This window comes from Blennius ocellaris (assembly GCF_963422515.1).
Source record: "Blennius ocellaris genome assembly, chromosome: 8".
Classification (NCBI taxonomy): Eukaryota; Metazoa; Chordata; class Actinopteri; order Blenniiformes; family Blenniidae; genus Blennius; species Blennius ocellaris.
Genome location: NC_137657.1, coordinates 13379784 through 13407577, shown reverse-complemented (window position 1 = coordinate 13407577; position 27794 = coordinate 13379784). Strand labels below are relative to the sequence as shown.

At 42.3% G+C, this 27794-nt stretch overlaps 1 protein-coding gene across 2 annotated transcripts in view; it reads right to left on the bottom strand.

Moving 5' to 3' along the window:
- ddr1 (discoidin domain receptor tyrosine kinase 1) overlaps positions 1-27794 on the bottom strand; it is a 53769-nt gene that overhangs the window by 13533 nt on the left and 12442 nt on the right. For both annotated transcript variants that reach the window (XM_080501454.1, XM_080501455.1), the window contains exons 2-9: positions 21671-21828; positions 16938-17040; positions 12876-12951; positions 10511-10663; positions 9615-9762; positions 7300-7402; positions 6481-6667; positions 1539-1788 (exon numbers count right to left, since the gene is read on the bottom strand). In XM_080501454.1, coding sequence (XP_080357580.1) covers positions 1539-1788; positions 6481-6667; positions 7300-7402; positions 9615-9762; positions 10511-10663; positions 12876-12951; positions 16938-17040; positions 21671-21770 — 1120 coding nt within the window. In that variant the 5' untranslated portion in view covers positions 21771-21828. The remainder of the gene's footprint in view (positions 1-1538; positions 1789-6480; positions 6668-7299; positions 7403-9614; positions 9763-10510; positions 10664-12875; positions 12952-16937; positions 17041-21670; positions 21829-27794) is intronic.

The window sequence follows — 27794 nt, the reverse complement described above, 5'->3', positions numbered from 1 at the left end:
CACTGTCTTGTTTCCTAATCTTAGCCTGCGGGATCGTTTACAAATTCACAGTTTGTCACCCAGGAAACAAAAATCGATGCAATTGGTGCTTAAAATCAACCAAGTTTGACGAGCAGATGTGAACAGACTCAGTGGACTTAAAGACTTACTGAATGGCTTCATGATTTGGGGGTTTTTGCACTATAAACTCTATCTCAGTACTAGTGTCGGGACCTCGAAGCGCGCCAGAGTACGAGCAACCACGGGCCATTTATCACCTGTCTGGCAGGAGTCCAGATGTGTCAGACCACAGCTGGGTCAAGTCATCACAGCACCCTGAATTTGGTCTGATTACGAGGCATTTCGCTGATTCCTATCACAACTGACAGTGTTTCTGACCAGAGAGGACACTTTAATTAGTCACAGCAATCTCAGCAGGAGCATTGGAGTCCTCTATCTTCCCTGCAACCAGAGAGGCATAAATCTCAGCTTTCAGACCTTTCGGGCTGCACGAGTAAGTTCATTGGTAAGTCCACATACGAGGAAGGAGGTGATGACAGCAGATGAAGCAAAGAACAAACTATTTACTAATAAACTGAAGGCACACAGGCTGCTTCAGGTGGTGTTGCTCTCAGCTCAGCCTCTCAATATGATAGGAAAAGACAAACATCTGATCTTAAAGCTGTTTCAATTATCTAAATATCTCTTGACACGTTTCTTTTCGCTGAATTAAGATTTTTTTTCTTTTTTCGTTTAACTCAACAAGATAATAGTTGGTTGGTGGTTCAGTTAATCAAAGGCTGAATAAGCAGTGACAGAACACAACCTGCAGACTGGACATTACAAATGAATTCCCAGCCAGTGTTTAAAAGGGCTGCATGGTAGTTAAGTCCTCACAGTCAGAATGTCCTTGGTCCGATTCCAGGCTTTGGGGCCTTTCTTTCAGGAGTTGGCACATCCTCCCTGTGTGTTTGTGGGTTTTCGACAGGTAATCTGATCTTCTCCCGGAGACCAAAAACATGCATTTAAGGCAAATCGCTGTTTGCCCTGTGAGCCACTAGTGTCCTGTCATGTGTCTTCACCTCACCTATATTCAACTGTGATGACCTCAAACCTGTTACGACCCTGAGTTGGAAAAACTGGGATTGAAGATGAACAGATGGATAGTTTGTCTCTATTGTCAATGATCTGGATTGAAATGACAGACATACTTTTTTTTAGAATAGTTTTCCAACTTCTGTTCCATTGAAAACAAAAGGATACTTTCTCCTTCAGTTCCCTGATAAAATGTGACCGTCAAAACTTTACTTGAGCAATAAATCTTGCTGACTGGACATCACAGTCCAACAGTCTTTGACAGGGTATACATTTTCCTCATCGACTAAATCTATATGTTGATGTTGTTTGGGTTGGACTAGTACAAAACAGAACATAGTTGCTCAGATAAGTGTGACGTAAGAGCAAAGCCTGCATATTGTCGATGCCGCCTGTCCAGCAGATGTCTCGCAAATGAAAAATAAATAAATAAATAAATAAATCACTTCAAATCTGTTTCCTACCAGAGAGGAACGATAATTCGCTGATGAGCAGCCAGCGGTCTGCGAAGTAGAATTTGCAGCGGAGGATCTGAGCCGCCCGGCCGCCAAGTGGGAGAGTGATGGGCCGGGACGAGGGGTCCTTCAGATCCTCGAGGGGCACAGGCAGGGTGAGGGCAGGAGACGACCAGGGCTGGAGGATGCCGGGCTTAAAGAGACACTCCACTTTGCTGAAGACGCGCACACCCTGTGTGTGGCGGTTGTTACTGTGCACCTGCGGAGAGGAGATAGACGCAGCGTAAATACCGAGGACAGATAAGAAAAGAAACAAGTGCAATCAATTAGAAAATCCTTCAACTTCTGACACATCTGAATTAGTCCAACGCTGTGGCGCCGATACCTGGAAGGGCTTCGTCGTTCATTATTAGTTTTGAAGCAGAGAGGGAGATTAAATCAACGCGCAGAATTAATGACAAATTCCCTTCTTGTTCAGCCATAATTACTTTGGCACAAGTTGGAGGTGAACAGCGCTGCAAATGAACAAAATTAGAACACAGGACCGGAGAGAAAGGATTGAGAGAAAGAAAGTGCGTGAGGGAAGACGGATAGAAGAGAGTAGAGGATATATCTTTCCTGTTTTTACAAGCAGGTAAAGGCCAAAGAGAGAAAAATCCATAAAGGCTGATCTAATATATGAGGCGTCATTGTGGTTTAAAGGAGAGAGAGGCTTCGGCGGAGGAGAGAGAGATGACGGGGCAGACGAAGGTTGCCTAAATGAGCGAGTGAGAGGTCAGAACTATAGATCAGAGGGATGGAAAATGAAGGACGAGATGGTGGAAGGAAGAGGAGTTGGTGCAGAAGTTGTTCTGACAGGTTAGATATTAATCTTACATGCTGCAGCTCCAGCCGCTCTAAACTAATCCACATGTAAATAATACACAGGAGATGCAAGACAAACAGCTGCACCAGATGCTCAGCTCACGTGGAAGAAAGGTTGGATTTACAGAGATACAAATGGGGGCAAACACACCCCAAACACTCTTGTCTCCATATCTGCCCTTCTGCCGAATCATTACAAGGTAAAAAATACGTCTATTCCTTTGTTTTCAGAATAAAGTGTGTACCAATCAAGGGCCGATCCATTGGCGTCCATTGTTTTACCGTGAAATGAAAGCTATTGGTATGCTTTCACATCGTTCCTGTTTTAAGCACACCGGATTTCACTTCCTAAGTTTTCTAAATACTTTGCTTCATTAATGTCAGTCGGAAAGCTCAACTGCAAACTTCTTGGGGAAATGCCAGCGGACTATCCGGCGGAGCAAATACAGGAAATGAACCAAAGAGTAACAGAGTGTGTGCTAAATTTTGAGGAGAAAAACTAAAAAAAACAAACTCGAAGCAGACCGTGTGAGGCTGAGAAAGTTCATTCCCGGTCAGTGTTTGTTGACCTCGTTGCAGCAGTTTTGGTCTTTTCAGCACTACACACCCAATCGGACCAAGACCCCACACTATTAACTTTCTCAATCTTATTTTGTCTGCATTACCTAATTTCAGTTATCACATACATTTTTCACAATATCGGCTTCTTTCCCCGCTGAAATAATTTTTGAAGGCAAATTCAAGTGGCAATTTTCACCCGAGATTTTTTTATTGACAAAAGTTAAAGATCACATTTATGGCATTTATTTCTAATCAAATATGTGGTGACAATATAAAACGAACCAATGTGACATAGTTATATGATTTATAGCTGGAAACAGTTTCCACACGGGACACATTGTTCAGCTTAGAAAATCTTAGGGATACATTGCAAATTATTCAGTACTGCTGTTCTACAGTATAATGTGCAACAAAGGTCGCTAAACAATCCCCCACGGTGTCTTTATCCCTATGATTAAATACAGGATTTTCTAAAAAACTTTCAGACAAGAAGGCATCGGTTCTGTACATTAACTTGGAGTAAGTAAAAAAACACCTGTGGCACATCTGTTGGCATATGGGACGTTTAAAGCAGAAGTGTCATGTATTATCATTATTTACCAAAATTCACAGGCTACAGCGATTTCAATAAGTAGCACATCTTGTTCAAGTATGCCGAAATTGTCATTAACTGAGCGGTTTAGAAGAAACTGGAAGAAATGAGGACGTTAACAATATCGTAACTTACTTGATAAAGGATCAACTTTAAGATTCAATTGAAAATACAAAAACAAACCTGCATTAAAATCATCTGCTTTCATCACAAATTGCACCCTGTGTGTCAGCGTAACTATCTGGAGGGGTACAAATTGAGGTATGTGTGGTATGTTGTTGGTAATAGCAGGGGTCTATTAAGTCAGCAGTGCCATGGAAATCCACTACTCCTTCAGGGAATAAAGCCGACGGTTAAAAGCTTAATTCGAGAACATAACGCACCATTATGCATTACGTGTCTCCTGTTTCACCATAAATCTAACCTACATTACAAATTCCCTCTGATCTTTTGGTTGAGCTCCACATTACGATACAATGACTTTAGACAAAAAGTCCCAGAGGACAGAACCAGAGCTTTTTAAAGCCCAGCCCTGTGCATCCTCACTCTGTGAAAAGAGGGGGGACTCTAGGTTCTGACTGACAAAAGGTGAAAGAGCAGATTTCCCTTTGGGACGGCAGTTGGGCACGGGTTAAAGGAACTGTGACCTGCAGAGACGAGTCAGGCCACAATTAGCTTCAGGTTCCCACTTTTTTTTTATTTATTTGACCTGTGTGTCTGACACATCCGCTCGATCGGGCCAGCATAATGGCGTATGTCAGCTGAGGTTAGTGTGGGAAAACCACCAGGGAAAAGGCAGGAAAAACAGGATAAGCTTAGGAAAACACTTGGAATACCACAGGGAGAGGCGTTAAAAGGTAGCTGAGGTATGTGGGAATAATGACGACAAAAAAACCCAGAAAAACATCGAGAAAACTTGAACATTCATTAAAATCATATAAAAGACATCTAAAGATTAAGTTATACCTTTAAAAATTAAAAAAATAATAAAGTTCAGTACGAATACAGCACAGCTCACCCAAAACAACATTCTTACCAAACTTCAACAGGACACAGATGTACTGTAATTCAAACCGAGTTCCTTCATATTATTATCTGTCTGGCTGCTCCAAAAGCCAACCTCAAAAGCCACACACACACACACACACACACACACACACACACACACACACACACACACACACACACACACACACACACACACACACACACACACACACACACACACACACACACAGAGAGACACAGAGCGATGAGCACAGAATCGCTGTCCCATGATAAACAATGGCGCATTCAAACTAATTAAATGGCTGCAGAGCTATTCCAGTCAAATGATACTTCCCGAAACAGCAAATTAACAGAGTTATTGCCCCCCTCCCCTTCCCCCTCCAAAAAAAAAAAAAAAAAAGGAGGGGGGTAAACACACACAACCATGCTGATGGGAGTTTGTTTTTTGCTTGTAGCTCAGCTTGAAGCTGAGGAGTTTCACCAGATTCCCAAAAACACAATGCTTGTTTTGGACTAATGAGACAATCCATTACCAAAAACAATAAATTTATCATCTAATATTTCTAAATCAACTTGATTTTTTTAATACAGAAGGATATGTTAAGGAATCTCAGTGAGCTAATACAAAAGTTAAACTAATTCTTGAGTGCATCAAGATACTTTACATTTCCATCAGCTCGTCTCCTATTAATTAAACTGATGAACAAAGAGAATTTGGCAGCTGAATCTCTCTTCGATTGCACAGCTGCAGAGGAAAGACATGACAAAGACTGCATGTGCATGAAGTCCTGTAGAGTATCATCGTGTATTCCAACTTTGAAAAGGAAAGAAAAATCGTCCTGAAATCAGTGCACATCAGTTCATCTCTGCACATGCATCTTGATGCCGTCTGAATTTCAGGCAGTTCTGTCGAACACCCTCGCAGTCATTTATAGATAAGAACCTAAGCTTTATCATTTGTGCTCACTGTAATGCACTGGAGGACTAAGAAGTGCATTGCTGGAGACATTTATCTTGCAAATGTGCGGTTTTGCCTCCTTTATTGTTCTCCCTCGTAAGAAATGGTGACTATTGCACATACAACACATTCAGCATGACAAAAAAGACAGGAAGACAAAAAGAAAGAAGCATTCGTGAACTAATGGCCTTCGTCACTTTTGTAAACGACACTGGCGACCTCTGGTAAAACAGCCTCTGTCCTTAGTTGAACAGACGTTGTCCCCAAAGTATAACAGCTTATGTCAAAAGTGTGACATAATCCGACTCTTTAGTCTAAATAACAAGGAAATGTCATTTTTACATATCAGATATTCTTATGTTTGATTACATTGTTTGTTTTTTGAAAAGCAAGAAAGAAAGAAAAAACATTAAGAGGATGACGGCATATAAGTGAATAAATGCCATCACAAATTATGTAAAATACAATGAAACAAAGCAAAAAAGGAAAGATGAAAGCTTCTTCGTTTCACCCCCATTCTTTCACTCATTAAGTTGGTAGAGTGAGAAATAAATAATGTCTGCTTATTCAAGGATTTCAGAAAGTGCTCCAGTCTTCAGTATTCCTAAGTCAAGGCTGTAGATTTAGTAAATGTAACAAACTTGTCATTACTTCCATCTTATACAATTCTTTCATGATCGACTTACACAATGGATGAAAACACACTAAAGGATCCACTCAAAACATAACTTGACCACAAAGTGTCGTGTAAAGTTTACCTGTCAGGAGCGCTTTGAAACTGCTTTTTCGGAACATCAGCTGACAGTTTCAAACAGCTTTAAAAAAAATCTCTCGCAAACCACGATCACAAGCAGGATATGTGTTGTTATTTGGTTTAAGGTTTCATAGTGATTCTACCGATGCAGTGTAACGATTCCATCATTAACCCACCGATTAGCTCACACACAAATGCTACCTTCAGTGCCTACCTGCATGTTGTGGAAGACCCGTGGTTTCTCAAAGTGGAATTCAATATCCACACTGCCTTGCCCAAGGGCTTCCCGGCTCCAGCCTAAGTAGTCATAGCCGGGCCACACCCTGAGCTCCTTGGTTTGTATGAAGTCGTCACCTCCCAGGACGCCGTCGCACAGCTGACCCAGGCCTCCAAACTGCATCCTACACACACACACACGCACACACACACGCAAAAACAACACAATGGAGTCACAAACCAGGTCGCCCTCCCTCCCCTCCATATAAGCCCTCACATGTACATCTGCTCCAAGTACGTCTGGATTACATCAAGCCTGCGGGTTCGCCTGCTTGCAAAACATTTCAGCTCCATTAACTGCACAGCTCATGCAAGTGGGGGACACCCACCCCTCAGCCCAACCCCTCCCCCTCCTTTTCTCCCTGCCAAAACATTACAGCCAGGAAACACGCCTCAAATCCCAGAGCCGCTAAAAAAAAATAATAATAATGTCATTCCCTTTCGATTAGACAGGCAGAAAAATCTTTCAAGATGGGATTTGGCTGAGAACCCACTTCACTGCTAGCAGATGTGATGAGCCCTGTCTGGACGTTTTTGGTATTTCATTGATTGAGACACATTTTTCAAAACACATCCCTCAGTGCAAAATGTGTGAATTCTCATCATGATCATATTTGCCACAACAGTGTTGTAACCGCGGCTGTACATTTCCATAAAGAGAAAATCAATGAGTTTAGAGGTTGTATGGAAATCAGACGCCTACTCACACATAAAAATGGAAATGGAAACTCCACCTGGAAGCAGCTCAATCTCTTACCCTTGTTCTGTGCTTCCATCGTAAGTGGAGTCGTTCAGGTAGACGGGCATCCCAGGCAAGTGCATGACGTGGCCCACAGGAGCCGTGTAAGCCTTTAGCCCATCTGGGGAGACAGAGATGGAGAGGCAGGAATTCACCATCGTGAGGCCGTTGGAACTGAACACGCTTTTGGTAAATCGCAGTTTGATTTGCGTCGCATTTCACTTTTGGCGCTTTACCTTTTCATCAAGAGCTGCTGCATGTCTTCTCAGCGCACATGAGACAGAAATCAGTGCAGCAGGGAAATGGCTGCGGCTGGTTTTTAAGTAATAAAACAAACGAAGGGGGTCAGCTGCTCTGGCCCTCTCGGCTCCAGCCCCCATTTATCGGCGAAACCCAAGCTTCCTTGCTATAATATACAGCTAATCAACCTGTTCCGCGAGACTAGCGGTGACGTCAACGACGCTGGCTACAGCGCGCTGCCCTGCTACACATAATAAACATTTACGGTATGTGTGCAGTACGCTCTGTTTGCACATAAACTGTGGTCTGTGTCTGTGGATGTGATTATATCTGCGCGCCAATGACCCGAGCGCTCGACTGTCAAGTGGATGCAAACAAAAAGTGAAAAAAAACAAGCAAAGGAAGGACGCCGTCCTGCCGCTTTGTAATCTGAGGTGCGATGAAGTCAAATGTGTGCAAAGCCAAACACTGTGCAGATTCTACCTAATCTCTGTCCCGTAGATGAACCGGGCTGCGGCACCTCAAGAAACCACAGCGGAGCATATTTTATAGAGATGGCCTCCCCGAAGACATGGACCGGGGTCTTTTAGCGTTGGTGACAGCTCTGATTTACAGGCAGCCTGGTGCTGTATGAGGCAGGCGGATGGGCCAGGAGACGAGGTGAGCCAGTCGTAAATATCCAGCTCGTCAGTGTTGTGCTTCAGGAAACACAGCCACCGACATCATTTATCAAGTGGGCCTTCTTTCATCCGGACAAATCCTGTAGGCTCTAAATTTGATGTAACGCTTCGACTCTGTGTATGAGACGTATGGAAAAAACATGCACTCTTAATCACTGCCACCTGACAGAGGAATCAATCCGGGAGAGTAGTAAACTGTCACCTTCAGCACAAGAGAAGTCATCAAGTTTATTAAGATCTGAAGGACATGCTTTTGAGTATACCTATCAAATGCTCCGTTAAGTCAATGGTTCCCAACATTCCTTCCCTGGGGAAGAACTTTAATTTCATATTTGTCAAAGCATTTATCCCTTATGTCACTGGGCTCATGGAACTCCTGAAACATCATGAAACATTGGCGGGGGGCTGCATCCTCCCTGTATGAGTCACAGTCTTGCAAACCTGTTACTTAATATTCAGAATAAATATTTATTTTTTATATTTGTTAATCCTTTTTTTTTGCTGAATACTGTCATGTTTCTCTCAGAAGTATCAAACCTTTCTCAATTTATTTTTTTGTTAATTACACAATGTGAGAAATGAAGAATAATTTTCAAGCAAATTGGAAATCAGAAAGTTTCCCATTCAGCAGCTTCTGCACTTCTTTTGTGATTTCTATTTTTGCTTGACAAATTGTCTGATGATAAAATGCGGGTTTGAGCGATGACTCTGTCGCTGCCCTTATCCTTTTCTCTCATTCTATCCCTTAACCACACAGTGAACAGTAAAAAGCTCTTGACAACAAACAGGAGATTCTCCTTTCCACCACCACTTTCGCACCCTTACGTGGAATAGATTAGTTTTTCTCTTTGTTTTCATTGTTGGTATATAAATAAAATTGCATCAAATTGCAAGACAGTCCCAAGTCTGGGAAATGTTGTTTGAATCATAAGCAAGTGTTTTGCACAATACATGCAAGCGCAGGCACAACTTCAGTTTTTATTTCCCTGGAGTTCATGCCACATTCTTGCAATGTTTTCATTGAAAGATGTTGATAATTTGCACATTTTCTTACATTCTCTGTCTCTAACTAGCAGTTCTGTCAGCTCAGTGGGGTAGGAGACATTATATTGAACCCAAACTTCAGCAGATGCCACTTTAACCAACACAGAAAAGCAGGATCACAAGGTTTTCCGAGGTCTGCCTACATTATTGAAGTGTCTTAAAATGTAGTTTTTTTTGTTTATTTTATTGTGCAGATAAAATTTTGACATCTGCAAAGCAGAAAACTTTTAACGTACCCCAATGGCGTCTCTGATCGCAAGCTAATGACCAGATAATGACCAGATAATGAGCTTAATGTCCAAAACAGTGGACACATTATGTATCTTTGCACTTTCTTCATGTGTCCATCACCTCCACACAAACGCTTACCGTTCCATAGACAACCGTACAGCTCCACCCGAAGGCAAACACTCATAACTCGGTCCGCCAGGGGGTAGAAACGAACCATGCGGGCCACAATGGGAGGTCCCAGATCTTTCAGCACGACATCATAGGTGTTCTCATTACCCGACACCACCTGTGGGAGAGAAGAACAACGGTTCAGGCACACAGCACACTGCTCAGTCTTGCTTTAACTACAGGAAGGGAGGAATCTCGCCTGAAGCTTCTGACTCTTTATTCAGCGCGTGTCTTCAGCTTAATTTCACCCAAACAGTACAAAAACAAACTGATTTCATTTTTTTTCTTCACAGGCAGATTTTTTATTCGGGACGCCTCGGGCAGTTCTATGCAGGTGAAACGTGCTGGCGCTCAGTTCCAGATAAGGTCAAAATCGCTTGCCCAAAATAGGAAAGCGCACAGAGTGACCCCCTTCTCTTAACAATGGAGGTCTGACCTGACACGCTACCATGTGATAGTGATACAAAACACAGAGCAGGACTTATCACCAAAGACAATATTGGTCAGTTACCAAAATACAACAAGAGGTATCTTGTTCTGCACTCATGGGAAGTCAGATAGTGAAGGCTGCTCTTGTCAGAACAGAAACATTGTTCCCAAAGTTCTACGAGGATAAATTCAAAGAGCTCCTTCTCCAAGTGAATAACTTCATCGAAAACAGATGAGTAATTCAGCCCGCTGTAATTAAGTCTACATAATACGCAGCAGCACTGAGATCTTTCCCTAAATAAATAATTCAGAGCATTCCTCTTCTGTACGTTCCTGGTTTTGATACCCAAAGGTTACTTAATCACTGTCAATCCATCGTCTACCTCCACTTGTGTGCAGACCTGAGGGAGACCCTCATCAAGAAGACTTGAGCTTACTTCTTGGCCCCAGCGGTCCTTCCAGGTGTTCCACTTCACTCCGTCCCGGGAGTAGTGGAGGCGGTAACTGCGAGCGAACTCCTGGCCGTGTCCGTCGGCATGGCGACCTTGGGTGCCGACCAGAGCCAGGAAGTGAAGTTTGCGCAGGTCAATCTACAGATGATCATGACAGACTTAATTACATAGACTGAGGTGCACAAATGTGCGAAGAAGTGCAAAAGATGTACAGAACATTGCAAAAGGTGTTAAAAAAATCCACATTTATTTAAGTGCTTTGAAATACATTAATGTTAAAGTACATTACAGAACTTGTACTTTCTTACTCCTAATGAGGTATCTGGCTCAGTACTCGTGCTTTTATGAGAACCTTAACACAAACATATGCACTTTTAGTAAAGCGGGGGACGTTACTTTTCCCACTTCTGACTTTTGAGCTATAAACAGTAATATATGGCTGTGCTATAATGAAACACATTAATACTGGTATTAAAACTGGCAGATTTATTGAGCTGTTTAAATTATATTTCATTCTGCAGCCGGCAAGACTCGGGCATATCTTAAGCTGCCCTACTGTAACTTTTATTCAAAGGAAGGTCTTTGACTCTCCTGAATCCACCCACAAATGCAGCAACACCAATTTCTCAAGTAACTAACTCAAAAATAATACTTCTTCCTTTATTGGAGTGTTTTCACAGTGACACAGTGCTGTATTGTTTAAAAGTCGGGCTACCTATTATGGTCCAAAGATATACATGTGAGGTTAATTGGTGACTTTAGGTCGTCTGTAGATCAACGAATAAATGTTTGTCTCTCTGTCCTCGTTTTAGATCCTAACTTGGTTGTATTGGTACAGAAGATGTTTGGGTACTTTACATGAAAAGGTGTATACAATATGATTTATTTTTTTCAAGTAATGAAACCTGTCTAGTCTAAAAAGATTTTTACTGACCCTTCACTGAAAATAAATTGAAACATAGAGAATAGGAATATGGAGTTTGATTCAGCACTTAAGACTTTAAAAGACTACGCACAATATCGGTGAGTATCAATTTTCTGACAGCTGGCAACGCAGAAGAAGAAACTTCATTATATTCCTTTGTATAATGACCTGAGGACTTATTAGTTTGATAAGATTCAATTGAATAGTCCTGACTTGTTTTGGATGTCTGAGGCTGACCTGCCAAGCTGGCTCCTTCATATGGAGATTTCTGTTTTAGGAAAATTGCTGGAAGATGGCTGGCAGCTAAAACAGAACCCACTGTATCCATTATTAAAAAAGCAATTACTGTCATATAAATTGAATCAACTGTATTGTTTTCCTTTTGCATTATTTTCTTTTTAGACGTGTATGTTTGATTTAATTGTTATGTAAAAGTGATGCTTCTTCATTCAAATGATTATCTACAAGAGAGTGACTACACGTTTCTCAAATTGTTTTTTGATGTCACGCCAAAGCAATGTCACAATAACAGTTTAGATTATGACAGCAATATATTACTTTTACTTTCATAAGTACATAAATGACCCTATGACTAATTATATTCAGAAAGTCTGGATTTGTGGTAGTCAATTAGTGAGAGTCTGTGACTCTTTTTTTGAAGATAATGTCAACTTTTTTATATATCTGGAATTTTTTTTTTGTGGTATTATTATGCTTTTTTGATGACACTGGGAAATGATTGAAATGCTCTTGAATCACGTAAGTGATTAGCTGGCTGTACTGTGGAAGTCATGGAGCCACCTGAATGACAAGTATGTGGGCACAAAGTTTGATTTGTCTGCTCTCTGGTATTTTAAAGATATAATAAATATTCAAGGGCAAAGGTGTCAAACGTAAGGCCCGAGTGCCAAAACTAGTCTGTGAGAGGCTTTAATTCAGCCCACAGGAAGGGTTTTAGTGTGAAAATCACAAGGCCAAATTTAACTTTAATGTTTCAATAACAGTAGCGGCATCTGTGAACAAAGTGGAGAGATTAATGATGCAGCAGTTGGAGGGTAGCTATCCCACTGCTATCGAGGGCAGATTTAGAAAAACTTGCTGAAGGCTGCAGAAATCATGCAAAGTCAGACTAGAATGAAGACAAACACTGTGGTAGTTGGATTTCAGATCTATCCATGGATTTGAAATGATAAACAAAGCATGAAGTTAAAAAATCTGATGCGTTTTCGGACGCTAAAATAGTGAAAATAGTGTGAAAATATTTTATTTCTGTTTTCATGATATTGACATTTGTAATCCAGGGGTCAGGGAAGTAAGAATGTCCTATCCTATCAGCGGTGGGTGGGGAGGAAAGAAAGGGTTAATTAGTCTCTCTATAAACAATGCATTCACTGTAGTCGAAAGTAAGTAAACCGAGTATCTGACCTGAAGGTACTCCGATCCGCCGGGAAAGACGGATCCTGCCGGACACCACGCTCCATCGCCTTCTCCGGTGCTCAACCTGAGATGCACAGGGAGAGGAGGGGAGAAATTAATGCGATGTGATGCAGTAAGAAGTACTTACTTGAAGTTTTGAAAACAAAAACACGAGCAAAAAGTACACAAACCTGCAGTCCCGCACGCAAACGTTCACACACAGATACGAGCGCGCCTACAATACTGACTATATCAAAGCCCTCGGTGCCGTGCAGTGTGCAGAAATACAAGTGAGAATTCAGTACAAACAGTCCGATCCTCCTCGTCTAGCAGTGCATATATTGGATTCCACAGGAGCCAAATGTTCAAAGATAAATAAAGCAAGCCTGCGTGACAAAGAGAAAAGCTGAGAGAAGGAGACCTGGCAACGGCTACAAACTCGGAGTGAGAGAGAGAGAGAGAGAGCGAGAGAGAGGGAGACTGTGGACAGATGGAAAATATAGAGAACAAACAGGGCTCATGAAGAGAGGAAACAACCATGAAAAGAGTGAAAATTACGAGCTCCTCGGCATTCTTTAAACCTCCCAACAAGATATGGCGTTGGACCGATGTTTGCTCGCAGCTCCGCAGGCCTCGCCATGACCACACACAAAGATTTTCGCTCGCTGTGACCCCTTCAATGCAGCCCGAGAAGGAGAGGTCGCGCCAGCGCCACACGTCGGCCGCACGCAGACCACAAACTCGGCAGCGTGTCGTTTTGCAAGTCGTACGAGGAGCCTGGGAGCAGGCGCCAGGCCACAACCGCGCTCTGACCACTGTGGGGCTCCTCTCGAAATGCAAGCTGCTGCTCTGACCGCCAAACAAATCACTATATCAACTCAGTCGCCCACTGACAGCGAAGCATGAATTTCAATCAATCCTCCCTCAAGTCAGTCAGTGAGATCATATGGCTGGGAGCGGCGAGATGATATCGACACATTAGTGCGCCATCAAGAGTCTTGTGATAGAGGGAGGGAGGGAGGGGGGATTACCATAACTGAGATCTGCTCTCCCCAGCCCCTCATTTATCTCCTATTTCTTTCTCCACATCCCTTTTGCTGCTTGCCGACATACCAGCCAATTCTTTAGTCATCTCATTGTTCTCAATTCACTGCGTCGAACAAAACGCCTATATTGAACTGGCCAAAAGTAATAACAGCAGCCAAATAATGCCTCGCAGTCCTGAATCTCTCACTTCACACAACACCTTCCTTCAAACCCTGTTTTTAAATTAATTTCTCCCCAGCTTTCAGCACGCGTTCGCAGCTAAACCCCGCTTGCTCGCCTTTTTTTTTGTGTTTTTTTTTTTCTCCTCTTCTTCTTACTTTATGTCCGCTGCGTTCTCTGTTTTCTCTCTCTGGGTCTCCCTGATGTGTCTTAAACATAGCTTGGGTTAATAATCATTTCCACATGTTTAGACACTCGGCCAAGAGACCCAGCCCAACACAATGATGGACACACACACACACACACACACACACACACACACACACACACACACACACACACACACACACACACACACACACACACACACACACACACACACACACACACACAAACGGCTGTAGCATGTTGCCGTTGTAAATCAGACCTCACTTCCAGACAGATGAGATGGTAACGCAATTATCAAGCAGGTTTTATGGAGACACACAATATCTTCTTCGATGATAATCTAATAAAGTGGCTGAAAATTGCTTTTGCGTGCCGACAACAGCTTGAAAATACGACATGCAGACAAACTGAGACTCCAGCGTCGTCAGGTATTGTATTCACAATATTTGAACACAGAGAGTAGTTATTTGCATTTGAGTTACATTACAAGTTACTCGCGAAAAAGAAAATGCTGTCACTTGGAAAAGTTTACTTTTAATAGTCAGTCTTAATGAGGATGAGTGCATATATTGGTATTTCTGTGACACATTAGTCAGCACCGTCAGTCTAATCGATTCTCTCATCAGGTTCCGCTGAAGTGACATCAGTTCCTTGGAAATCAAATGGTATTTTCAACTACGTGTGCTCCCATAAGAGTAATACACTTTGCACAAATCAAACATACATCTCTGTGAGGTAGGCCAATGTTGGCTAAAGCTAAAAACCACTTTAAGCCCAGCAGCTCTCCAACTGTTTTCACCAACATTCTATTCCTATTTGTGGAACACTTTTAAAACTCAGATAAAACTCTGAGATGCTTTACGGCAGTAGTATCCTGGTTCTTTAGATCAAATGTCCTTGATGTTATAGCTCACTCTCTGCTCAAACACACCTGGTGGGCCAGGGATGGAGGCCACTTCTTGAACATAATGAAATACATAAAAAAGATTCTCATGTGTTTTTAATTTATTTTTTTTGCCTTTCATGACAGCATTGAGTTTGTATTTAAAAGTACCTGCAGTAATGTTTAGCGTGGGCGGCGATACTAAACTCAGATTCTCGTTGGAGCAGGATTTCTTTCAAATGTCAAAGCACAAGTGCTGCTTTTCTGGAGAGGAGAACGAAAATGTGTCCCATTTACCAACCAGGTTGGAACAGGTGCACAAATGAAGTCCATTTTATTTGACACATGAAATTAGAGCGAATATATTATGAATTAATTTTGTCATAGAAATGAATTTCATGTCCACACAGAAGACACACTTTAAGTAAATTGAAATTATAAGGTATCTTAAAGTAAAAGTCAAGCATTACTTGGTCAGTAAAACATGACTACCTCTTCAGAAATGCTTTTTAAACCAACATAATGTAGGGCGCTTTCTTTTTAGGAAGGATCTCTGAGCTACAAGTTGTGAGTCACAGCCTCAGAAAAACTTCAGTCATTGTAACGACATCATTAATTATATAAAGTAATCACGTACTAACAAGTTACTATCTAAAGCAGCCGGGTTACGTGACCACACAGTATTGCCAACAAGGGTTCTCAGTGACACGATGCACATGAGCATTAGGAGATATTTTTCCAGCAGAGACAAGAGCACTTAGTCCAATTTGTTAAACAGAACATGTGACATGCTGACCTTTACTGTTTTAATGACAACACTGATAATGCCGGCTGATAATCACACCGAGTTGCTGTTTTGTTGCCTCTAATAGACTCTGCTGTGCATAATGAGTTGTGGGCAGCCGTTTGCGGGCCGCTAGCTGCTATTCAAAGTGGTAATTATATTTTCGATACAGGAAGTTCCCTCAAAGGCTGGATTAAAAAGATGAACTTGAAAGTGCCCCACCTGTGGTTTTGCATGCTTTTAATACGTTTACCACCAAAGATGCACACTTCGCATCAACCCTCATTATTGTTCTCTCAAAGCTGGAGCTTTGCTTTGTGCTGGAAATGTGAAAAATCTCTTTTCACTCTTTCAGCAAACTAATAGGTTTTCCTTCATTTCAAAAGGATGTGAAAATAACTTCAGATGCTCTGCATTAAAGTCATCCGAGTTGTGTAACTCAATTCACTGAACGTCAGCTCTGGATTAATTTATGTAAGGTTTACACTGACACTGCCAGGTAACGTCTGCACTGCGTAATCTCACAACAACAAATCTGTGACTAACGGCAATGACAGGAAAATAACCTCAGTATTCCATTACTGAAGGGCACACATCCAAAGGAAAAAACGTCAGCAAAAATGTAAACCACATGGCTGTTGTTTTTTAAATAATGACGTCTTAACTAAAACAGCATTGGCCCTGCTGTTGGTAACTTTCATCCGTAACGGGGTACAATATTTGGATAAAAATCAAACCGTTTACGGCCGGCCAATCAGAGTTCGCTGGACTTTAGCAGCAAAGCTTTGATGTCGGGACGTAGATGTGTGTGTAGTGAGTCATGAGATCACTGCTGCTGACAGCTATTTTTCAGCCGGGTGTTCAATTACTCTTTAACGTGGGAGATGAATTACAGTTTTCCCCAAAAAATAAAGCTCGTCTCCGAGGAAATCTTTTTAATTATACAAATGTAGTTTATCCCTTTCCAGCTCGCACACAAACACACACACACACACACACACACACACACACACACACACAACTGTCCAACCTTCCATGTTTGGCCTCGGTGGAGTCCGACCAGGCGCTGGAGGCAGTGATATCAGAGTCTGGGATGGTGCCGTCCTCCATCCCGAGGGCGTAACGACATTGAGCTGTAAGGGAAGCATCGAGGGAAATAGAGAAGAGACAAATCGAGTGAGATGGAGACAGAGGCCAGATAAAGATATGACACAAAAAAAGAAAAAATCTCAGTCATGAGGAATACATGTCCGGGAGAAACTCAATATTTCCATTTGACAGCCAGCAGCAAACATTGGTCATGGAGCATAATGTCGTTATGTCATCTCTGGGAAAACTTCCGGATTTCATGCCTCATAGCCCACACAGACAGGGAGTGGAAGGAGAATAATATACAAGCGCTCTTCTTGCTGTTATTTAATGCAGGTTCTTTGAGGATAACTAGTGACTTCATGGCACCTGTAAATGCAGCATTCTGAGTCATTAATATCAGTAAATCAGCTTGAAAAGTGGCAACAACAAAAGCAGCCATTAATTCCAATAGTCAGTGTGTGGAAAATTTACAGTTACTCATTACTTCTTTGAATTATGGTAGAATTACTTTGTAACTGCAAATAAAACATAATTCGTTACTTTGGGAAATAACTGCTGTGCTAATATAATAATAATGTGAGCATAGCTGTATTATCGTGCTGCTGCTGTGAGTTGCTAAAGCTGTCAGCACAGTGTGGGTCGGCCTGATGACTCAGTCACTCAATCAATTCAGCTGACGTTACATCAGCTAGTTGGAGGGAGATGCCTTATAATCTGGATGCTAGAAATTAATTAAATTAAATAAATTATATAAAAGGAAAAACTAATAACAAAGAAAACACAGCAGAAATACAACAAGCCCATTGGAATTTCAGTAATTGTAACTGTTACAAATATCATAGTATGCAGCTCTACTGCTGTAAGTCAAAAGTAAGACATATATAAAGAGGTAATGCTCACAGAAACCTCAGTCAATGTCATTGTGGGACTGATCTCACAGTAGTGATCACTTACAAGCATATTACTAATGAAAGTAGTTATACATTACTTTACATAGTTTTATTCGCAAGGTTATTCACATGAGCAACTCTAACTATATCACCACTGTGAATCGCTGTGATATGTCTTCTGAAAGACGGCACCTTTTCCCTTTCATCGTTCCAACCTGCTCTACATCGCTTACAAAGCCGCCTCCCTGGTGCTCCTGCACTGCTCCCTTTCCCATTACCACAAGTTGGGGATTTGCAGAAAGAGAACAAAAGAGTCAAAGAAACTAAGGGCAAAAGGGAAAAAAAACAAAAAAAAACATAGACAGGTCTCAGTTATCTGCACCGACTCTGCTCCAGCGGCAGCATTATCAAACGATCCAGATAGTGTGGTCCCAGGCAGGGATTACCAAACGAGCCAGCCATCCACTCTGAAGTCAGTCATGAGGAAGGGCTGGGGGTGGGGGTGGGGGGGACAAGCGGCTGAGGGAGTGTTTGGTCAGTGATAAAGTGGAAATGGGTACTGACAGTGATATGGAGGGTTGGCTGAGGGTAAGAGAGAGAGGCAGGGGTGGGGTGGGGGTCTAACTCACTTTCTGTCATTGAGTCACTGGACAGGAATGTTGGGCTGCATGACAAACCCTAAAAACCCTGACGGGTGCAGCAGACACACACACACACACACACACACACACACACACACACACACACACACACACACACACACACACACACACACACACACACACGCACGCACGCACACACACACACACACGCACACACACACACGCACACGCAGCCTGAGGACAGGTGCCTGTATAATTACATCATCATGATAGCACATCCCCAATCAACAACCCGCCATCTGCAGTATTTTCACTTCTCACTGTCTCCGGCAGTCTGTGTCCTCTACATTCAACCTTCGCTTTCTGTCATCTCTCATAACACTTTAGCCAGACGACCACACTTATCTGCTCACACTGTCGAGCTCGATTCAGCTCCATCAACAAAACCAAATGTGTTCATGTTTGTGTTCATAACCCAAACTTCAACGCCAGACTCACGGTGCTGGAGCCCCATGGTGTTTCCTCAAACATGAGGAATATACAAATATCTTCCATATTATAACTTATTATTGTTAATGGTTGTTTGAAACAGTCAAAAGAGCATTACTCAATTAGATAATTAATTGAAAATGTATTATCTTTCTTCATAGAACATAACTGTAGCACTTATTTTAAAATAAGAGTTTTAGAATTCAACATGGGCTTGCATTTTATAGTGAATTTTACTTTTTCAGCAGTCTCAACAGGGTTTGGATGACTGAACTTCCAACCTTGACCAACTGGCCCATACTGCGCAATGGCTGTCCAGCCATTATTCCATCAATTTCCTACAACGATTCATTCAGTTTAGAGGCACGAAAGCTGAACCCGTCTCACTCAGGGCAGAGGCTTGAATAAAATAACAAGTAGTCTCCAACTACTTAATTGTTAATGTCACATTTTCTGCTCAAAAATTAAAAGGAAAATATCATATCTGAAAAAGGCATCCCCCTGACCCTCCAACTGATCCCACTGAACCTTTTTCAAGGAAGTCATTGGTTTTTAATGTAACTACTCCATGTACCAATAAACAGAATTAGGAAATGGACTCACTGTTTCTCGCGGTGCCTCTGATAACCAGAGAAGTTGCAGCTGAGAAACACATTCGTCCTGAATGGCCACGAAATAAAAGTTTAAACGAGTAGGATTTCTTGGAGTATTGTGTTCAGACAAATGGGCCAAACATAAAGCCATTCGTCTCTCTTCGATATCTCTCTATTCAGAGATGGGTCACAGTGGACTTGAGGCTATCCCAGTTGACACTGAATGAAGGCATTAGAATCACTTCATCAGTAATTCAGAGTGAACTGAAGTGCACATTTTAAAGGAGTTCCTGCATCGCGTTTGGGAGATACTGTACTAAACAGGAACGGGACAAAGGGACGGAGGGACACCCCGAAATCATAATGTTGTCTGCCTGCAGTTGTTACCTTGTGAAGGAAAATAAACAGCAAATTCTCACATCTAAGAAGCACAAAAAAGAAATGTTTTGATATTTTAAGAAAAGCCTAGAGCTTTACTAGAGGCCTTGTGAACTGAAATATCATCGTGTAAACCTCAATAAAACATGTAAACCAAGGTGCAGATGGTCGGTGGAGCAGTTTGGTAAATAAGATAAGCTCTGGGTGAAGCCGCAGGGCCTGTTCTAACTATAAAAATGTACTTGGTTGTTACAAACCCAAGTCCCGTGTTTTGTACATTTTTAACCCAGTGCATGCTGTGTTTCTGGATGCTGTGATGTACCTGAGCGCGATGGGTGAGCATCTTTGATTAGCAGTGGTTCACTGAAGCTAATTTTAGGCTCCCATGCTCCTGACTTAAAAGGCTGGCTGGGGTTCTGATGGACTTTCATCTCACAATCTCCGACCAGAGTGCCGGGATGCTTTTATGTCTGATGATGCAGAACTGATCATCATGTCAGAAGCCCAGATTTTGACAGGTTTGGGATATTATAGAATGTTTTTGATATTGTTTTAATGGACCCTTTTCATACCGTTTATTGTGGGATTGCATTATAAGTATCTCTGTTTACAGGGCATTCCTATATGGCTTCATCTTAGTAACTCTTCACCTTCCTAACTCTTAATAACTCTGACTGCAACAGCAAGACATTTAGTGAAATACTAGAATAAAGTGGTGATGGCAGTTAACAGACTGGTTGAATATTTAAGGCAAATTCATTCAGATCAGTGGTTCCTTGTTTCATCACATTCAGACCTTCAGTGGTGCCAAACACTGCTGGACACTTCCACGCTCTCCAACATACAAAAATCAGACGCTTGCAATGGGCAGTGTCTCAGTTCCCCTCCACAGTTTAAGGAAATGTCTAATCTTGGTTGTCGTTGACTGCCTAAAATTAGTCCAGAACCAAAAGTGGAAAACCACTGATCAGGAAGTTATTGCAAAGTTACTGGCTGGTCACGATGAAGCAAAACAAAAAGAAGCATAATCAAAGAATCATCAATATAAATTATGGTGACAACAGATATAATTAACTGATTCCGATTTGACTCATTCAGATCAGTAATCAATGAAAAATCTCAAATCCTCTGAGGTGAGCTTTCTTCATGTCCTCCATTTTAAATCATTGAAATGTCATGTATTTTGATTTTCAGCGCTTTATTAGATAAGATGCCATGGGGGCCTCTGGGAAATCCTCTCTCAGCGACTCAAAGACTTTAATAATTAAACGCCAAATGATTAAAAACAATAATCGATGGCGGCTGCGCAGCCCGGAGGGAGCTGCTGCAGTCAGAAGGTGCTGCTGCAGTAGGAAGGGTGACACGCACTGCAAACACTCTGCTCTGGTTACACCTGGCTGGCTGGCTCACATTCACTTCCTCTTGCTCCCTTCGCCGACATTTTGACTGACACTTTCATGATCTGCCGGTGCATTAGCGGTCTTGACGAGCCGCAGGGGAAGGGGGAGGACCGCCCAGCAATCTCATTCTCCTATTACACACGACTGGCTGGCAGACAGGGAGAGGACACAGGATAGCCTGTTGATAGTGGACGAAGAACGAGCCTTACTGATCTGAGAATGTGAGGAGAATGTCAGCAACTGCCAGGATGTTGAAATTGTCAGGATGGGGGAAAACACAGTCCGCCATCAATTCTGTTTTGTGTTTGGATGGACCCACCTGGATTAAAGTGCCACTCATGTTCCCCTGAAGACGACACCAGCACAGCCGAGACCGAGACCAAGACCAGAGGGAACAGCCGCAGGGTCGTCAAGGCCATGACGGCAACAACACACCTGGTTACCTGTCCGGAGACGCACTGATGACCACAGGCATACCTGTCGCAGAGAACAAGAGACGGAGAGAGATATTATCAGTTCCAGCCGCTTCAAAGTTCTTGCTTGTGCTCAAATCCAAAATCAGTTATTTACATACAGCTCTTGCCTGAGGCTGAGAATCTCAGAGGCTCACCATCGATAACCCAACTCCCTCAATCAAACCCTCTTATTCCAGAGCACGTTGCATGTCTCACAATCATTTGTTGCTTAACATTTCCTACGCCAAGCTCAGCTACGGGCCAAACCCCAAAGGAGCGAGTGCACAACCACGCAACAAAGGCTACTTTCTCGGGCTAATTTGTTTTTCTCTCTAGCGCAAGTATGGCGCGATATAACAGTACTTTACTGCATGGAGAAAGAATACAAACAGCCTGATAATTGAGGACAGTATAATTAGCCATCGTCATTTGATTGCAGTGAATTTCTCTCGTTCAGTATTCACAATGCCAGTCACTTCTCCAAATTACTGATTTCAGACCTACTTTCGCTTAACAGGATGGAGCATATTTGGAGCATGGTTCCAGGCGTTTGTCTGGAATAAATGAACAGATGTAGCAGCGAGACGGGAGAAACGAAAGCCGACAAGTGTTAGAGAACAGAAGGACAGATGTCAAAGTGTTTTCTGTAAATGACAATACAAACATGGCTGGTTAGTAGCAAGAAAACAACTTGCCCAAGACAACAAAAATCTTGCATACATCCTCAAGACAAAAACACCTGGTGTGTGTGTGTGTGTGCGTGTGCGTGCGTGCGTGCGTGCGTGCGTGTGTGTGATGTTGATTCAACTTTATGATCATTCAAGGGCCTGCAGTCTGTGGGGCTACTGAATTGTGTTGTGATATACTGAACTTCCAAAATGACCATGAAGTAAAAATCAATACTACTCGAGTTTCAACAAAAACAGCACATTATAGCCTTCATAACGGTGGCATTTACTACTCGCCTGAAATAGCATAAATTTTCTGAAAGTTATGAAAGATATTCAACACAAAGTTAGTTTAAAACCCCTTTCAGACTTAAACTCAGATGTTCTGTGGATGTAGGCCTGCTCACATTCTTCTGTCTCTTCATGCAAAACCAAAACAATTAGATTGAGTTCAAGACCGTGGGGACCATATCATTAATTTCAGGACTTGTATTTGACTAGATAGTTCCTAAAGACATTGGCTATATGATTGGCATTAATATACTACGCTGTGGAGTAAAAACTGCAACCAATCAGATATTTTCTTGTTTGTATTGCTCGTGTAATAGAAGCATTTCTTTCTGAAACTTTTGGACAATATTATTTTGTTATTAAACAAAAAATTACTATTTTTAAAGTTCCATCACTGCGTTGTGTAACTATTGAACGTGTGTGAGGAAGACTTCCAGTGGTGAAACAGGAGGGAGGAAGAAAACTCCGTGGTAAGTGGACGTTTGAAGTGGGAGTGACAGCTGTTGAAGACAGAGAGGCCATGCTTTCCTCCCTGTAGACCCTCTGTGTTTCAGCTTCATCTCTGACCAGACTGGGACAGGCCGACAGCTGACACACAGCTGTAGTGACAGAAGATCAGGAAGGAGAAGGAGGGGGGGTTTAACCGAGAGAGGCAGGACGAGGGAATGCATAGAAACTGAGCGAATGACGGTGTTGGCTCGGGCACAACAGGGCGGAGATGGCAAGACAAGGGGAGCGATGACATGGGTACATGTGTGTGAGTATTTGTGAGGAGGGAGGGGGGGGCGTGGAGAGGCTGACTTATGGCCTTGCGGTGTGTGTTTGCATGGGGCGTGAGGGGCGCGTATGTGGGCAAAGAGAAGGGCTCAAGGATAGCCAGCCACTGCAGCTGTCCTGAACGGGAGACGCCGCGCAACCGATACAGGGTGCATGTGTTCCAAGTGTGGAGAGAAACCGAGAGAGAAAGAGAGGCTGACATCGTTTTTTTTTTTTTTGTTCCTTTATTGGGGGGAAAAAAAAGAAAAAGAAAAAAGCCTCCAAGTCTGAGTTGTCCAAATGAGTAAGTATGCCTGCACATATGCCAGATGACAAAATGGTGAAATATGGGACTTACTGGACTAAGCCCTGTGCGCATAATCAGAGCTGAGAATTTGATGGCTGAGGCTACAAATCCGAAGCAATCACCATAACAACCACAACCACATCAACAAACATTAACCTTCGGCGGCGTCTCATCAGTGTTTGGTCAACACGGGAGAACACATGTGAAGAGACGTGTCCAACACCCCTCGCATGACTTGGAAACCCCAACCAGAGCAATGAACTCAGCCAGCGGGAACAAAAGTGTCCACAACCGTCGGAGAACATTGTTGCTGGAAAAGTCAAGTGGCGTTGAACAGCTGTGGTCAACGCTCAGAGAGGAGTAGAAGGGCCCGCTGTGTTCTGGAGGAGGCGGCACAGTGTGCAGCCCGATCTACGCTCTCACGTTTTGTCTCGGCTAATCCACGAGCAGGACTAATGAATAGTTATGAGCAGCTGCTGTTTCAGTCCCACACAACTAAACACAACTGAGAAGAGAGACTCTCGACACTCGCGCACACACCCACACACACACACACACTGATTCAGCTGAGCGCCCATTGCATCATTACAGATACATTGCCAGACTCTATAATTAGATCACCCCAGCGAAAAAGCTGGCAAGACGACCGCCTTGGCTCTAGATAGCGTCTTTTCTAGAGAGCCCCTCACGCCGGACCTTCATTTTGGTTCTGCTTTCCAGTTGTTCAATGAAACTACTTCAGATGTCAGTTCTGACTTGGAGGATCTTTCAAGTAGTTTTGTACGTTATAACTATTAACAGTCTGTGTTTTACATCAGCGTTGACCCTGTTCTACCGCATACGACAACTTCATTCGGTATCGTTTCCTGGACAGTAAAGCCATTCGATTTTCTAGGCCGATACCTAAAAGAGTTAATAGCTTCCTGTGAAGACGCGTTCCAGTCTTTTGGTTATACCTTAAGGCCTTGCAGAAAAGCAACCTTTGCATATTTGTAGAACTCATCCTACCAATTTTAGTAGCACTTGATCGAAACAGCATAAGTGGCAAAACAAAGCACCAAACACATTCACTGTATAGTATCCATGAAATCACAAACGTTAGCATTTTGTAAGTTCTTCTGAAAGAGAAATACATACTATACAATGCACATTTATATTAATGTGTTTTACTTACCTCACCACATTTTCCCAACGCAGTTCAACCAAGAAGCTGAAAATAGTGTATTTATCAAGTTTTACTGGGCCCCGCAAATAAAAAGGAGCTCTCGCTCTAGCTGGCTGCGCTGGAATATGTGGGAATTTAACTCGATGCATTTAGATTTTATTTGCGTGAATGTAACAGTAACGTTTGGACATTTGATCAGTTTAAGTTTTGATATGTTTCGTTTCAGCCGCAACCTTTTTATGCTGCCATTGCAATAAAGAGCAATTATAAAACAGTTGATCTACCAACATTTATTTTAGAACCACAATTTGAACTTTAACAAACTATTTCATCTACTTACTCTTTCTCAATCCACTTCATTGATCTGACTTGACATGTATGAAAAGTACTTGGGTTTACATGCTGGCCAAACTCTCAAGTTTTATGCACTGAATCATGGTGCACCATCAACAACCGAAACAGTGAATGAATCCAAACCTGACTCACAGCAGTTTAAAAGGTAATAAATATATTTTGAACCAAAAGCTTCTCACAATAAAAATGCAAACAAGGTTTTATTTACCACATATTATAGTTATGTCCATTTTTCGTACATTAGTTTGGTATGATATCATCGGAAAGTTGCATTTGTGATTTGCATTAATTGAAAAAGCTGAATACAAATAAGCATTTTATCATTTCTATTTAAGCTGAAAATGAATTCAAGTATCAAAATTAACAAGTCAGTATTGAACACGAATATATCAGAAGTTCTTCAAAAGTTTCACTCAAAATGTTAATGTCAGTCTTGCGTTGATGAAGTTTTGGCATCGCCGATAATTAAGTGATTTACCTGATGTGTGAATAAATACTGATGGCAGGTTTTCCATTAGTTATTCACTCCAATTACCAAAAAATGGGAAACCTTGTAGGAGAACATGTGCAATGGCTAAAACTCTGTGATCTCATCTGTTTTATCATGTGTTAGTCATTTAAAAAGAAATTCCAGCAATAACGTAATATTGTATGCAATTTTAAACATAAACCTCAAGCTCTGTTTCTTCCAAATCCTTCGTCTTCCATACTGAGATCACAACGTGTGAAGTCTCCAGTCATAGCCAGATAGAGTAACAGTGAACCCTCTGCCAGTTAGACATGACTAATGGCCACTAGGGAGACAAGAGTATCCAGCTCTTTGTTTTGGATTTCCGTCAGCGTTTGAGGAAGCCGGTTATACGCACGACTATCCACCGCTGAGCTCTACAGATGAGGGAACACAAATTTTATCTCCAATCTTTACAACTCTTTTAAGGGTGAGACTATTCCAACCGCTGAGACAAAGTCCTTCAATGGCTTTCTTGAAAATAAGGTTGTTTCCTTCGGCTCAGGAACACTCAGAGGAAGGTACTGGGTCCTGTGGGGCCACAGCTTCCTTGTTGTTATAAGGACCCACTCAGAGAGCAAGCCTGGGACGTTTTCCTATCAGAACCTGGAGAAGACGTTCTTGCTTTAATGGAGGAAAGCATCACCTACAGATTACGTGGCTCAAATATCAAAATGTTGCTCAGCATTTCCTCCAGTGAGGACACAACCCTAACACTCATTTCCTAGTTATTTCCTATCAGTCATCTCAAGGCACTAAACCCTGTTAGGTCCTTAGCACAAGATACGGAAAAAATGGAAAGCAATTTACTGATATCCATATCTATCTACAGATCCAGACTGCTGGTGCCATTGTAGACCTAGCACTTAGTAATCCCCCCCCCCCCCCCCCCCCCCCCCCCCCCCCACACACACACACACACACACACACACACACAGTGGTGTGACACTACCCTGCCTGGTTCAGAATAAGCAACTATACAGTGTGACCATTCACCTTCAGGAAGGGCTGGCGATTGTCACTAAAATGCAAAAAAGAGACATCTATGATGACCACTGACTCTCTGAGAGCATGGCGAGATGGAAATGTGAAACTTAGGTGTCAAAAAAGAAAGAAAAAAAGAGAAAACTATTTACAGACTCCTACTGACAGTTTATGGAAACATGTTAAAAACCCACTACACTGATATTATATTGTGGAAATAGGTCATTTTAGAAACAAGTAGAGGTGATCTCCTTGTCTAAATGAATTTATTGAAACAAAAGCCAACAATAGTGGTGGTTTTACCACAACAAAGAATTTCAGGGTCTCAATAACTTGTCATGTCACCTATAGCATCTATTACAGCTTGACAACATCTCAAGTTGTTCACAAGTCTACTTATTCTCTGCTGAGGCATTATGGCATCCCAGTCTTCTTGAAGGGCAGCCATCAGGTCATCGAGGTTCTGGCTAGAGAGTTATGAGCGTGTACTCAATGACTCTGCTCATTCCAGAGGTTTTTTTTACGGGATTCAGGTCTGGAGAAAGTGCGGGACACTCCATGTGATTTAGCACAGGCTCCAGCAGCCATTCTATAATGATCCAACCTCAATGAGTGGGAGCATTGTCATCCATGAAGATGAAATTAGGCCTGTGCTGGTCATGCGGGGGCACAGTGATTGGATTAATAATATTTATGCAATATGCGCTTGTTACTGTACCATTCACAAAGTGTAGCGCAGTTCTGTATTGACGAGACAGACCTGCCCACACTGTAAAACCACCACCGAAGGCTCACCTCGTTACAACAGTAGCTGATGCATAACGCTCTCCTGGAGGCCTCCAACATTGTTGGTGGCCGTCACACTGATGTAAACAGTTTCAAATGGTCTGACGCGACACTTGGAGCCTTCCACCTCCTTTAAATGGGCCTGGAGTTGAGAGGCATTAATCATCTG